Here is a 15597-nt window from a genome sequence, read left to right as displayed (position 1 = left end):
TGACCTTAATTCAGGTATACAACATTATTATTTGAGTGTATAACCATGTAATAACACATAATCAATCAATAGATTGAAAAATTTGATTCAAAATACAATACAGTAAAATCTTGATTTTCTTTACCTCTTTTTACTGGTCTCTTACATTTTTTGACTGATGCGAGTATAAAGCTGGGCTCACAAACAAACATCTAATGATTATTATAATTATTCTTGTGTAGAAGACAGGTTAATTAGTGTCCACAAAAGCATTGGGCTCTAGCTCTCCAACCTCTGCCTTTGGTACCAGCGTTGAATGATCATTAAGTTGAAATTATGGTATCAAATTAGTCATGAATAGGAATCATAGCAAGCAGGCAGAAGCAAAATATTTAATTAAAGGAGGATTGTACTTGGACCGTAATTACAATTATAGTTCATTTTACAATAATAAATTTTATTTTTTTTTTTATTAAATTAATTATTTTATCTCACTTTCTCTTCTTTTTCAATTTATTTCTCTTTTTATTATTAAAAAAACATATTCAAAGTTATACCAATGCATGGAGATTTCTCTGTCAAGAACCCGGCCTAACTTCTCAACCCTTTGTGCCATTCTAACCGATGAAAAATCCAAAAATACCTAACACACACTATCTCTGCCCTTCTTAGAGGGATCGAACCCACACAATATGAGAGTGCAGAGGTAATTATTTCTTGTCTTGGTATGATTTTCTTGTTTTCTTTATTTCCACTTCTCCATAGGTTTTTGCAAAATCTTAGGAAATGTATAATAATAATAATAATACACAAGAAATATCGTGGCTGCGTAAATATGTTAATAAAAAAGAAAGTTTGAAGAAATTTAACCAAACTTTTTATAGCAAGACCCTTAAGATTTTAGTTTCATACTAGTGACAAACTTGAATGCACAACAACTCTATAAAAAATTTTCCAGTCTCCGATGCCAATGACGAGCAAGTGTTAAACCCCCAAGGTACACAGTACACACACACACCCCTTTCCCCTTATGAATAACAATGGCATTGGGGTCAAGTATGTCTTGTTTTCTATAGTGTTACTTTGCTAGGATCAATCGCCATTGGCTTAAGCATCAGAGACTAGTTTTCACCCACACCCCATTACCAACAACTAAAGATAGCACACTACCAAATCAGAAAGAGGACGACACAAGCTTTTTTGTATTTCATTTCGTTCTTGTTTATAACGGGCATGTATAACTATGTTTCAATTCTCTATCCCCCACAAAAACAAAGTAATAGGATTCAAATAAAATGCTAGCGATAATACGTTGATTACTCGTCAATAATCCACTCAAATCTTATTAAGTCATTTACATGTAAGCCACACTGTATATCTATCGAACTATTTTCTCTATATTATTACATAAATGATTACGCATTGTTTGTATTTAACTATATATGTATTCAGAGTTAAGATCAAGTTCACTTCATAAGTGGTGTGCATAATTGGTTATCAACTACGCATCACCCCTTTAATCACACGAGTTTCCTCTTAAAAAAAAAAGGATCGATGATTTATTATTCATTTCAATAGTTTGGTTTATATTTATTAAAGTAAATTATTTAATTTCATTTTAAATTTACTTTAATCTGAATAAAATAAATACTTAATTAATATTTTTTATAAAATATGAATAAATTAATTTTATTTTCTATTCCTTTTAATTTTATTCTTCATAAATTTTAAAATTTCTAATGTGATTATTATTATTATATACATTTATGTATGTTTCCTTACACACTCCTTTCTCTACAAATATTTTTTTTTTTTATGATTTTTATAAAAAAAGCATCAATAGTTTTTTAACTTTAGTTAAAAAATATAAATATATATTTCTAAATAGAATAATTATTAAACTTTGTATGCATTTATTTATTATGAAATTTATTAGTGACTTTCGTTTAGTATTTATATAAATAGATATATTTATTTATTTAATATATAAATTATTAAACTAATATTTAATATTATAAATATTTCTAAAATATAATATAAATTTATATATAATTATCTTTTATTAATTTGATGAATTAATTATTTTTTAGAATATAGACTAAAAAATTAGTGTTTCACAGTTTTTAAATAATTTTGTATATAGACGGTATTGTACACATTATATTTTTTTATTATAAGTTAATTTTTTTTAAAATATTATTTATAATACTTTTTTAATATGTATTCAAAGATATATAATAAAAATTATTAAATATTAAAAATACATAAATTTATTAATTTTAGTACATTTATGATATTAGTACCATATTTTTTAATAAATTGTAGTATTTTTTTATATTATATTAACATTCTTAAAAGCAGATTAAAAACATTATATTTAAAAGGAATCTACTATCTTTTGATCAACAATCTCACTCCAACATCCGAATTTTCATGTCCATGGATGAAAAATTAATACAAGTTTGTGAGTTTCAATGCAACGTTTTGAAGTTTGGCTACACGCCATTCCATGATTAAAACTTTAGCTCCTCTGCTTTAGTCTGCTTGCGTCACCCCAAAATAAAAATATTCTCTCTTTATTCAGTGCCCTTTAAGCTCCTTTCTTCTTAACTGTGTTCCGTAAAGCATTATATCATTCCCCTCTTTTATTTTAATAATGAACTAATTTGACTTTGACAAAGTGGTACGCAGTTTCATAATCAAATTTACAAAGTAAAATTCACTTAAATTTAATAATGGAGGTGCTCTCAGAAAATTCGGCTGTGGTTAAATTTATTCAAGTTAAAATAGTCACCAAAGGCTGATTCACACGCGTTTGCCACGTGTCATATGATTTGATGGCGCTCTTTTGAGTCCTTAAATTGTAATATGATGAAAGTGGGGAGGGGCATTTGTCGTAATAAAAAAATGTACTATCTATACCTAGTTTCTCGGTACGGTTTCAGGACATGTTTCTCTTGTCGGGGCCAATCGAGCAGTTGCTTAATGCGACGCCGTTTCTTTGCGTTTCATTGTCCGTAATGCCGACAAAGATACCTTTAAGTTCCCCTTCCAACAAATTCAGCAGAGTCAGAGAACAATTTTTTAAGTATTCAACCAAATAAATGTTTTAAATTGTTATGTATATAGTAGTTTTGAGTTTCATTTTATAACATGTAAAGAACCACATTCACTGAATAGTTATTCTTTTTTTCAAAAATATTAATAACTCTCATCGTAACTAAAAAAATATTATAGATGAAGGAATATGGAGACGAAGAAATGATAACTTTTTTTTACCGTTAATTTAAATTTAAGATTTATAAATATAATTAATTCTAAATTTATGATTAATAAGTATTTATTTTTTTACTTTAAAAAATAAAAAAATTTCACGAATATAAGTGAAATTTTGGGTGGGATAAAATCGTGATTTATTTTTCACTTTTTATATTTTATTAAAAATTATATTAAAAGTTACAATTTTTATTAAAATAATTATTTTTATTCATTCAAGTAAAAAAAATATCTTTTTCTCTTTTTTCATGTAAATAATGCATTTTTGTCTTTTAATCTATTTCTCAACTTTTAATTTTTTATTTCATAAAAAATAGCTTAAATGAATGTCACCATGGTTTTTATTAAAAAATTATTAACTTTAACCAATATTATTATAATATTCCTTAATTAAACTATATTAAATAAGGGGGATAAATAAAATATATTTCAACGTGTATTAATTTGAGGTGATAAATAAATTGTTCAAAAGTGAAAACGAAAAAAAGAAAAGATAGATTCTAATTTATTTTGTATTTACCAAAATAGGCATCCCGGTTATTCCACTTGGCATTGAGTTACATGCACCTCCTTTTGATTAAAACTACGGAATTTGCCACCGGATTGGGCGAATCCTGAAGCTGGATGAGAGGGGGCAAAGTTGTCCTGTGGAATGAAGACGAGAGAGAGTGGGATGATAATGTAATTTGGTCTGAGGATGGATTATGTTTGGGCTTAGGAAAAGAGAAAAAGTGAAGATGAAAAGAAAAGGGGAATGGGTTGCATCCCTAAAATGAAAAACCTCAATGATTTTACTGTGAAAGCTGTCCCGTCCCGTCCTTCACTGCCATCTTGACAAATTAAGATGGGTTACAGTCAATGGGCTCAGAATTGCAGGCCATACCAATTTCATGCTAAGAATCACTCCCCGGGTCAACTCGCTGCTAACCGAGTCATCATTCTTCCCACAAAAACCCTTCTCCCCTCAACCAAAACCACTCGGGCCCTTTGCCTTTAAACCCACCCAAGGTGGAGTCAAAATCAAATTCCCAAGATTAAATAAAACAATTACTATTCTACACTATACTCTTGTAATAACTAATAAACTGTAGGGTCATACTTCAATATGAGTCCAAGCCAGCATATTTATTATTCACATCTAACCTCAAGTGGGGTCAACAACTTAACCATGGATTAGAACCAGGGTTAAAAAACAAGTGGTTAAGAAGCACCACCACATAACCCTGATTTTTTATTATCAACAGTCATCGCTCAGACCATCATCGTCATCATCATCAACAACAACTACATCTTTCCCTCCCCTCCTACATCCTCCTCTTCGTTTTTCCACCCTTTTTCTTCACCTCCCCCAAAGTAATCTCTTTTTCCTCTCCCTTTTCATTTCCTCTTCCTCACCCCCAAATTATTATTTTCACTTATAAAACAGTGGCATCATCAGCAAAAGCAGGAGAAAGCTCCAAACTTCAATTCATGGAGAGTGAGATTTCATAATTCATACTTCTAATCTGCTCCACCCAACCCTAGCTAGCTAGCAAACCCCATAAAAAGCCAATCTTTTTTTTATATATATATATATATATTACTTTTAAATTTGGGGGTGTTATTTTAAATATTTTTAAGCAGCACCCTAGATGTTTGAGCCATGGACATAACCCCAACAACAACGATCAACAACACTCCCACGAGTGCAACAAAATCCCCAGAACATGACACCGAAACTCCGACCAGAATCACCACCACCGCCACAACAACCAACAAACCCTTGTCTTTCTCCAACGGCGTCCTCAAGCGCCACCCTTACCCTCACCACCACCACCATCACCCCCACCCCATGGCCACCACTAACCACCCAGTTCCAGTCACCTACAAAGAATGTCTCAAAAATCATGCCGCCAACTTAGGTGGCCACGCCTTAGACGGTTGCGGCGAGTTCATGCCTTCCCCCAACGCCACCGCCGCAGACCCAAGTTCCATAAAATGCGCCGCCTGCGGCTGCCACCGCAATTTCCACCGCCGGGAACCGGAAGAACCACCCATCTCCTCAACCACCCACGTCATCGAGTACCAACCCCACCACCGCCACCACCCTCCGCCGCCACCGTTCCAAGCCTCGAATCGCAGCCCCAATTCGGCGTCTCCGCCACCGATCTCCTCCTCTTACTACCCTTCCGCACCGCACATGCTCCTCTCCCTCTCCACCGGCCTGGCGCCGCCGCCGGAAAGCACGGCTGCACCCTCCGGCGCGTTGGCCTCACCTGGGTCCCACACAAGGAAGCGATTTAGAACCAAGTTCAGCCAGGAGCAGAAGGAGAAGATGCATAGGTTCGCAGAGAGAGTTGGGTGGAAGATGCAGAAGAGAGACGAAGATTTGGTTCAAGAGTTTTGCAACGAGGTTGGGGTCGATAGAGGAGTGCTTAAGGTTTGGATGCATAACAATAAGAACACTCTTGCCAAAAAAGATAATAATAATAGTATTATTAATAATGATAATAATAATGCCAATGGCGGTGACAAGAGCTTTGAAGACCCTAACAACGCCAACAACGACGATGACGCTGAAATCAATGGCAACGATCGTGCTGAGGATCCAACTCGTCATCACTATGGTGGCCCCAACGTTGCTGCTAATGGATCTTCTTCTTCTTCTTGATCTTTTTGTTGGAGAGAAAGAGAAAAAAAAATATGTTAGATAGGTTAATGATGCTATTAATTAGTGGTTTCTCTTCTTTTTTTTTTTAATTGTTTAGTTTTATATTATTAATGAGATCACCTTTCTTAAGGATATTTAACATGGCAGAGAATGATATCCAGAAGGGAATTTATTTTGTGCTTTAAAACGGTTTAATTCGAAATTAATTAGTGTTAGTTGTACTGTTAGTGCTCACTAATACTGGCTTCCTTTTCTCGTATGTATTTATGTCTGAATGTTTATCTTTGGCGTGATTTTCTGCCTCTGCTCTTCGCTTGGTTTGTTTGATTAGAGAGTGGTGTGAACAGTGGAGTTGGCATGCAGTGTCATTATTTTGTGTTTTTTTCGTTGAGTCTGAGAAGATGATGAAAAGCTTTCTGTGATTTCTCTCTTTCTTTCTCCCCCGGAAGACATGGAATAATAATGAATTTTTCTTCACATCTCGTGTTCGAGGGAAAGAGGCAGAAAGTGTTGTTATTTACAAGGTGTTACTATTAAATTAAATTATATATTATGGGAGGTGGTGAAATGCTGGTTCTTTTATGTTCGTATGGTCCTGTGTGTTGCCATGCTCTTTCTTTATTCACGAGTTGATAGAAGAGACATAAACATCTCATATTCTATTAGCGGGTGTATCAAAGATGTAAGCTTTTTGCTAATCCAAGTATGGCTTAGATAAGGGTATATTTAATTAGTTTAGGAAAAGATAATATATTTAAGGGGAGACAATGTGGCTAATGAATCCAAAAGAAACCTTGATTATGCTTTAATTATTCTATCTAATCAAGCATGCAATCCTCTTACAGGACTTGAACTATACATTATCCCATCCTAATACTATTTTATTAAGATAACATCATGTCATAGTGTAATCTAACAATGAATAGAATCCATTCTCCCGGAAATATTTGCGGGCACTTTCCTTTTAAGGGAAGTAGATTTCTTTATTAATATAAATAATAAGAACATTTACTAATATTAAAGTGATTTCAATTACTGAGTGTCTTGTCCTCCACACTAAACGTTATGGGTGTGTTTTGTTTTCCATCACTGGCTCACTCACCTTATCACTGGCTCACTCACCTTATTAATTTATTTGTTCTTGGGTCCACTGTGTGGTTTGTTTTGGATTTTGGTTTATTGATGAAGTGAGTAATCTTGTTTTGGTGGGGGTGGGACCCACGAGGGTTGGTTATCCTTTGTTCTGCTAACCAGCAAGTCATGGGCTGGTTCTGGACCCCTTAATTGCCCCTTAAAAACAGGGAGCCTCATACAGAGAATGAGCAACTTTGTCAATTTTCCCCCACTAAATACAACAGTTACCCACTGTGGGAATTTCGTTTCTTTCGCATCTTTGAATCCATATCTGTTTTTTTACTTCCTCACTTTATTCCAATTTGAATCAGATGATAAAATTATTAAAAGTCACAAAGTTCTTATGCAACAAATTAAACGTTACTCTACTGACAAGACTTCGTTTCAGGGGCACTTTTTATGTTAAAATAGCCTTTGTTAATCGATTCATACGTTTATTAATTAAAAAAAAGTTGAACATGCAACAATGTAATCTTTTTAAAACTGAATTTATATTTTCTTTTTATAAAAAAAAAAAAGAGAGAGAGTAGGAAAAATAGGTGTTTCTCTCTTCAATTTTTTTCCAACGAAGGAATGTGAAAAAAAAAATGTAAAAGTAAACCGTGTTGGTTTATTGTTGAACAATGATGTCTGCATTTCTATTTACTTTGTAGAAAGTGATTTGGGACTGGGAGTGCATCTGCGCCTTACTATTATTGACGGCAAACACTGTTAAATGTTGGCTCAGTTTTGGTCTTTGTGCGGAGCATGGAATTGGACACATTGGATTTCAAATTAAATTTTAAAAATAAAATAAAGGATAAATGTTTAAGTATAAGTATTGCGCAAACATATCATAACTGTACCTCCTGCAGTGAATTTGCAGGTTACTCAAATCTGCATTGACATGAACCTGGCTTAGCTTAGTGGGTTTCTTCAAGAGCACTCAAGGACACGATATTTGTTTGGATTGGTTCAACAAAGGTTGCTGTTTGTGAATTCTCCTATTTAGTTTCCTGAGTTTTATGTTAATGAATATCCTACGGAAAATTAGGAAGATTTTGATTTTTTTTTATTTCTTACTTGATATATTTTTATTTTTAATTATAAAATCATCAAAGTGTTTTCATTTTTCATTATAAACATTTTGAGACGGAAATGGTGGAAATATTTTCTTGTTTGATTATTTTCTTCTCAAAATATCACAAAATTTTTTTTTATGATTTTTGTAATCCATAAATAAAACGTATCAAGTATCAACTAAATTATTTTTTCATTCAGTATACGATATTAACATGTCTTGAATTATGAATGGTTCTTTAGAGTAAATAACTAATGTTATATTATTGAAAATTTATAACGTTAAACATGTACTATAAAGAATATTAGATGAATATAACCTCGGTAAAATTCTCCCTTGATTTAAATTATAAGATGGATGGTATAAAAGAGGGTTCCTTATAATTCTTCTAATGTTGTCTTTATCCATATTATAGTATTCTTAGAAACGTCGGCATTCCCATCTGGGTCAATAAAACAATTAACATTCCCGTTGAACTAAATTTAAAAGGTGTCATTTCGGAGCACATTTTGTTAATAACACAGTGGAGTTAAATTTGTCCAACATGCCCAAATTCCGCATATTGAGACATCCTTATCATAGGATAATTGTCTCCTTTTGCTTTTGGTTGAGGATTAAGAAGAAGATAATGTTGAGATGGTGCGGTGCACTTATCTTAATAATGCAATGTTACTTAATATGGGAGTTAACTTGTTTTGGGGTCAATAAAAATATAATTATGGTTAACTTCATCTATAGTGAGGTGATAGGCAACTTTCTGTCCCTACCTAAAAATTACACTGTGCCAAGGTGATGTGACCCTCTAATTCCTCATTTACATGATTAGATCAATGAACTTAGTTCTTCTAACTTCTAACTTCTAACTTCTAACTTATTCTAATTCTAATCCCTCACCAATAAACAACTCACCTTTTTGGTCGTGCTATGTTTCTATTGACACGTGTCCGTACAGGTGCTCTTTTCAATTTTCAAACATTCACATTTATTAGCCAAATTTGCTTAGTTAGACGCCACTCTCTGAAATGAAATCTCCCGTTTAAGTAAATTAATTAAAAAATAGTTTGGATGCTTTATCTTCACCGATGTGACGTTTGTCATACAAACAGAGGTAACAACACACAATACAGAAAAAGTCAAGCGGAAATTGATGGAAAATTTAAAATTTTATAATACTATTTCTATTTATAATATTTTTAAAATTTTAATATTAATTAATACTTTTTATTCAAAATGTTAACTTTCTTTTTATAATTAAATCTAAAAGCTTAAAATAATAAAACTTTATCAAAATATTTATCATATTATTATAAATCTACTTTTTAAAAAGGCTTATTATTAAAATAATAATTTGATTATCAGTATAAATAAATTTTATACTAATATTATCTGTTAAGATAATTTTTATGGATCAAATAAATATATAAAATGTTTAACATTTTATATTTTATAATATGATATTGAATATTGTCCTTGTCTTTCTTGTATCACTCACTTCTTTCACGTAATTGGAGTTCTGCTATTCTGCAGGGTACAGCGTCAGCATCTCACTTGGACGCAACTTCGGGAGTCATTCTGTACAAAACCTGTTCAACCATCATTTCCTACGCAGTTTCATTATGGGGTTAAAAACACATTAAAAAAATTATATAAAATAATAATTAATACTGTTCAATTAACGTAGATCTATACATATTTAAGTATATTATTATTTGAAATCAATTTTATGATTAACTAGATTAAAATTAAAATTAAAATTAAAATATTATTTTTATAATATTTTATTTAATTCGAGTAAATTTATTTTTTCTAAAAAATATCTGTAATGTAATTTTTTTATAATAATATACCTTGAATATATATTATTTCTTCTATCTTTTGTGATATTAATTCAGTTAGTATTATTGAAATTATAACAGGATTTATGATATTAACCAATTCTTTTGAAGATTAAACAAAAGTATAATATTAATCTCGTGAGATATATGTGTTTATTTTTAAATTTTTTAAAATTAACATATTAGTTAGATTAATATTATTTAATTATAACTGTAATGATATTGTTTTTATTATTGCATATTTTAATGAATAAATTATTTTATTTTATTTATAAAAAAGCCAAATTGCTTACTAATATCTTAAATATTTGTCTGATACTAAATTTATTCTTTAAAAATTTGAGGTGTCTAATAAACATTTAAATCTTTTTTTAATAGATATCAATTTTTGTATCTTGAATTTTTATGTGAGATCTTCTCATAAGAATTGGAACTAAGAAAAAATACTACTACTTGTCAAATTAAATTTTTAACATATTTTTTAAAAAATATACACCATCAATTTTTTAAAATATATTATAAATATATTCTTACACCATAATTTTTGAATGATAATATAATAAATCTTTATTTTATCAATATTTTTTTAAAATAAATAAATAAAGATTATATTATATATTTTACTTAAAATTAAAATATTTAATTTCATTAATATATTAAATCTTGTAATTTAAAAAAAAATATTTGTTACAATTAATTAAAACTTCTTACTAATTGTATCTTAACTTAGAACGTAAATTAAGAAATAAAAAATATTTTTTGAAGAATGATATTAAAAATTACGATAAATATATAATTAATAAAACAATTTTCTAAAACTAAAAGAAACATATCATTAAATACTAAAGGTTCATTGTGTTGTGTGCATAGACCTTTCATCTGGCCTTTCCATTTGTCCTCCATGCGGACCACTTGCTGGTTACACACTTACACTGAACTTTACTACTAATAATAAAATGCACATTTATTATATCCTAAAACGTGCATTATCCTCATCTTAAGCATTCAGTGGTTTATTCACCCAATCACTGTTTTACATGGTTTCTCTGTTTTATATTTTTATTTATGTTTCAAATTTTTATTATTTTCAAAAATTAATTTTTTATGTTACAGATATTTTTTATATGAGATAATTCAATTCAAAGTAAAATTATCGTGAATAATAATTTTGTTTTTTAAGTATTTAATATAATTAATTATCAAATACCCTATTCTTATTTAATGTTATATAATTATTTTAACTAATTATTATTATTATTATATTTTTTATTTATAATATTTTACCTATTTTTAAAAAATAGAACATAAATAAGAATATTTTAATCAAATATTTAAAGGCAAATTTTTTATTTAAAATTAATTAATGTTTAAGATTTTTTATAAGAATTAAACAAAATATTCAACCTCTTGATTAGTAAAATAATTTAATCAAATAAAAAAAAGCATTTTAAAAATCACTAAGTTATTAAATTAGCCCTGTTACTTATCTTCTTTGGTTATGAAATAAATTTATTAGTATTCAAAATTTTGTATATTTTTTATTTATTTGAAAACAAATTTGTAATTAAATATTTAATATTTTATTGAAATATTCACATCACATAATTTTTTTTTACTAAGATAAAACTGAATTCGAAATGAAAAGAGTAACTTGTTTAAATTTAAATACTTTTTGAACTTTTAAAGATTTTTTTTATAAACAAGGGATCAAAATTTTTTTTTTCTTTTCAAATTTAATGTAAATATCTAATTTTATCATTTAACTTTAAGTCTCACCTAGCTATTGTCTTTTTAATCAGAGTTTCATTTTTTGTGGTATATTTTCATTACTTTGATGGTACTTGATGGAATTTAGTCTAGTCTTTATGTATAGTGTTACAAACAACAAAATCAAATAATTTGATAAGTTTAATGAAGAGGTAAAGAATAATTAAGTAGTAAATCATACAATGCATATCTATTATACATTTTACATGGGTCTTAACTCCTTTTATGGCTATAAATTCTGCCCTCTATCTTTAAAATATTTTTTTTTGTTGTTGTTCAGAATTTCTTCAAATAAGAAAAAAAGTTAGTTACACTGCAAAATTTTGTGAATAATTATCATACTTGTACCTAGACCTATTTAAACAGATTAAAACCATGTTTATTGTGTAGGATTTTTCTTTTATAAATATTCATTAAAATTTGAGTTTGATTATCTTCCCAATTTAGATTATTTTCCACCTTTAAGTCATAATAATAAATCATCTAAACTAATAATTACTCGAAACTTCTAAACTTAAAACTCTCTAGATTTGATAATTAATTAGCTGTCCTAACATGATAACCAAATATTTATGTACAGGAATAATAATGAGTTCTATATATACTATGTACCTAAAAAATAAAAATATTTTTTTATTTTAAAAAGTAGTTATTATGTTGACTTTTTTCTGAGAAGTTACACAAAATAATTTTTCTTCTGCATAATTAAAATTAATTTTTTTAAAATTTAATAATTTAATACACTAAAAGTTTTCAAAGCATTTTTTAAAAATAAAAATTCATAAAAAAACTAAAACAAAAAGACTCATTATTTTCAAAGAAAAATAGATTATATAAACTCTAAATAATTGATTGTTTCTCAAAAATTGAGAGATTGTATATGAACCCCAAAGTAGCTGCAAGATAATCGATTACTCTATTATCAGGTGAAAGATCTTTGTTTCTAAATCCCAAAACAATTTATTGTTAATGACAACAACAGATTGTTGAAGTTTTCAAACTCCTTCATACCTTTAAATTTCCACATCACAGAACCATTCTTCTTGTTATTAGGCTAACAGTTAAGAATTGGTACTTTGTTTGGAGGGAAAAAAGAATTGTAATTTATAGAAGAAAACAGCAGTTAGCAAGTCATCTTCTTCTTCCCTCTCACTCTTATTGGACTTTAAATGGATTTAAGCATTGAAGCACCACTTCTTATACTTGAAAGAAAGTAAGACTTGGTGCTTGGCAGATTCTTGCATGAAACCAAAAACCATAGATTTAAACTGAGTTTATGCATTCTTAATCAGATCCATTTCTTTTAAGATCCGATTATTGGTCATGATATAACCTTCAAAATTATATGATTCATTAAGTTAAAAAGTTAGACAATATATAACATCTTGACGGCAATGCAATAGCTTTTAAGAACACGTGACTTCATGTTGAAAAATGTTTTTTTTTTCTTGATGCCAGTTCTACCAAAATTATTTACTTTTGAAATCTTATTTTTATGATAAAAATTGGTGTTTTTTTTTTTTCAAATCTCATTTGCCTATACCTCAAATTAATTACTATCATTTTTTCTCAAACCAAAATTTGTCTTTCTTACTAATTTTTTTTTTGCTTATTCTCCCAATCTAATTGATTCGTTTCAAACCTGCCTTTATATATCAAATTAGGAGATACTACTTTGAATATGGTTAAATTTTCTTAATTGTATTAGTTTAAGTTTTTTTTAATTCAATTTATTATTTATACGTATGTTTCACATTTTTGTCATTTAATTAACATATGATTATAATAATGAAAGGTAACAAATGCATAACACAGCCCAATTGTCCTAGGTGTCGTGTGAGATTTGCCTAATAACCCTTAGTTTTCCTTAAAGTGTTGTCCCATCTGGTTGAGATTATGATCCTGTGTTTGGCTTTGCCATGACTAGACTAAAGCATGAGAACGTGCTCCATGTGCTACTATTTAAGAGGAGTGGGCAACTTTCCTCACAAACGATAGCAATTTTCTCATGGAAGCTTGCTCACCCAGAATGATTAGCATAATTGGTATACTAGACAAAATCACATTTAGACACATGATTTACATGCCTCTAATCTCAACTTTTGGGGACCTAAAAGGTCAGTGTGGGTTAAGCTACAAAATGGCATGGCTATTCCGTTGGATTCTCAAAGTGACATGCCTTGCTAATTAGTACACACTACATTAGTGGGTTTTGGGCCCAATTCTAGAGATTGCATATCTAGTGGCTTGGATTCTCATGTGTGAGGTTAGGTAAATTATGCATGTAGCATGAGGACATTTTGGAGAAAGAAACAACAAAGGCCTAGAGTTGTTGTTAGTGGTGCCGTTATCCTCAGTTTATGACATGATTGTTGGCTACTACAGCCAGCCACTTAATCTATTCATCATTGGAAAAAGAATTGTATCAGATTTGGTTACTAATATGGCCACAGATTTTCAAAATCCTACGAATTAAGTAATCCTTTGAAATTTGTGGTGGTTGATAATGGAACTCATGAAGCCTCGCCTCATCCATCTTTTACCTAACATTCCATTTGGTTGATGAAAAAAGACACAAGAATATAGAATAAAGGTACCAACATTGCATATTTATTAAAATTTTCCATCATGATCCCGATTGAATCTGTTAATAAAATACCCAATGACTTTGAAACTAACATGTTACCTAGAGGGATCAAGTCGCTGAAGGATGGTTTTGAATTATTAGTTTGTTGATTATTTTCACTAAAGTGCAATTACCTCAAGATTTCGTAGAATTTAGATTTTCAACTTTTGTTGCTTTGTCCACAAGTAAAAAAGGGGTGAAACGAAAAATAATATGAATTATACACACATGTAAAACATATAATAGTAATTTCACCATAAATTAATACGAAATCTCCCGAATTTTTTTTAAAAAAAAGAATATCTCTCCGGTCTGAACTTTAGTTTTTTCTTATAAAGCAACAAATAGGACCAGTTAATGCAAGCAAATAATGGACCACACAATTATTTGCAGCATAAAGATTAGGGAACTCGCTATTATGGTGGTCCATTGTATTTTTGAGGCCTTATCTTTAACAATCTCCATCTTTAATATTCTTGCGTATGAGCTCCTTTTCATCTTGTAAACATTTTGGCTTCGCACTTCACCAAATGCTGCCCAACCCTGCAAATATTTCAGATAGCGATTGGCGATTGGCAATGGCATCAATGCCCAATTAACCATACAAAATAGTTACGAACCAACGTGTTTATATTTCACATTTTAAAATCTTGTATAATACCTTTTCGCCAATCTTCTTCCTTATTATTTATTTATAATACATTGAGTTAGAGCAAATGATGTTAAAATAGGTTATGTTATGTGAGTCAATTCATTTTTATCAGAATTAGGTGTGAGTTGACTGAAAAAATATTTAGTTGCCAAGCACCTCTATTTTTTTAAGTTATCTCACCTTGCTTGGGATTAACTTGTAATAATTCAGATCAATTTTTTATCTTAAAAAAGTAAATAATATTTAAAATAAATTAAAATTCATATTCAAATGTTTGATTTTTAAAAAATTGATTCTTAATTTTCAAATTTGATGTTATCTTTTTCATTTTTTTGAACCTTTATCTGTTTTTTCAAAAAATTTGTTTTCTTTATGTTCAGTGAATTAATTTGCATTCTAACTAATTAAATTTGTAAATTGAATCGAGTTAAATTTTTGTTGGCTTACCTCAAATGGCAAGTCAAGATTAATAGATTTAATTAGACACATTAATCGCCTCATTTTTGAAAAATAATTATTTTTTATTTGAAAAACTGAGAAAATAAATTGAAGCCCTTGATAAACTTGTTTGGGCTGTGCACTTGTGAATATTTGAACAGTAGCCCATTTAAAGCACGG

General features: G+C 29.5%; 1 protein-coding gene across 1 annotated transcript; it reads left to right on the top strand.

Annotated features, from left to right (window-relative positions):
- The first annotated feature begins 4521 nt into the window (after positions 1-4521).
- Positions 4522-6344, top strand: LOC113861541 (zinc-finger homeodomain protein 9-like). The gene is made up of 2 exons (XM_027494423.1): positions 4522-4732; positions 4879-6344. The coding sequence occupies exon 2, from the start codon at positions 4898-4900 to the stop codon at positions 5903-5905; it is 1008 nt and encodes a 335-aa protein (XP_027350224.1). The 5' UTR covers positions 4522-4732; positions 4879-4897; the 3' UTR covers positions 5906-6344.
- Positions 6345-15597: the final 9253 nt, after the last annotated feature.

This window comes from Abrus precatorius, unplaced genomic scaffold, assembly GCF_003935025.1.
Source record: "Abrus precatorius isolate BTA unplaced genomic scaffold, Abrus_2018 Scaffold3, whole genome shotgun sequence".
Taxonomy (NCBI): Eukaryota; Viridiplantae; Streptophyta; class Magnoliopsida; order Fabales; family Fabaceae; genus Abrus; species Abrus precatorius.
This window is presented reverse-complemented; position numbering and strand designations above follow the sequence as displayed.

Excerpts from the sequence above, each read along its gene's own strand:
- LOC113861541 (XM_027494423.1), top strand. The coding sequence starts at position 4,898 with ATGGACATAACCCCAACAACAACGATCAACAACACTCCCACGAGTGCA.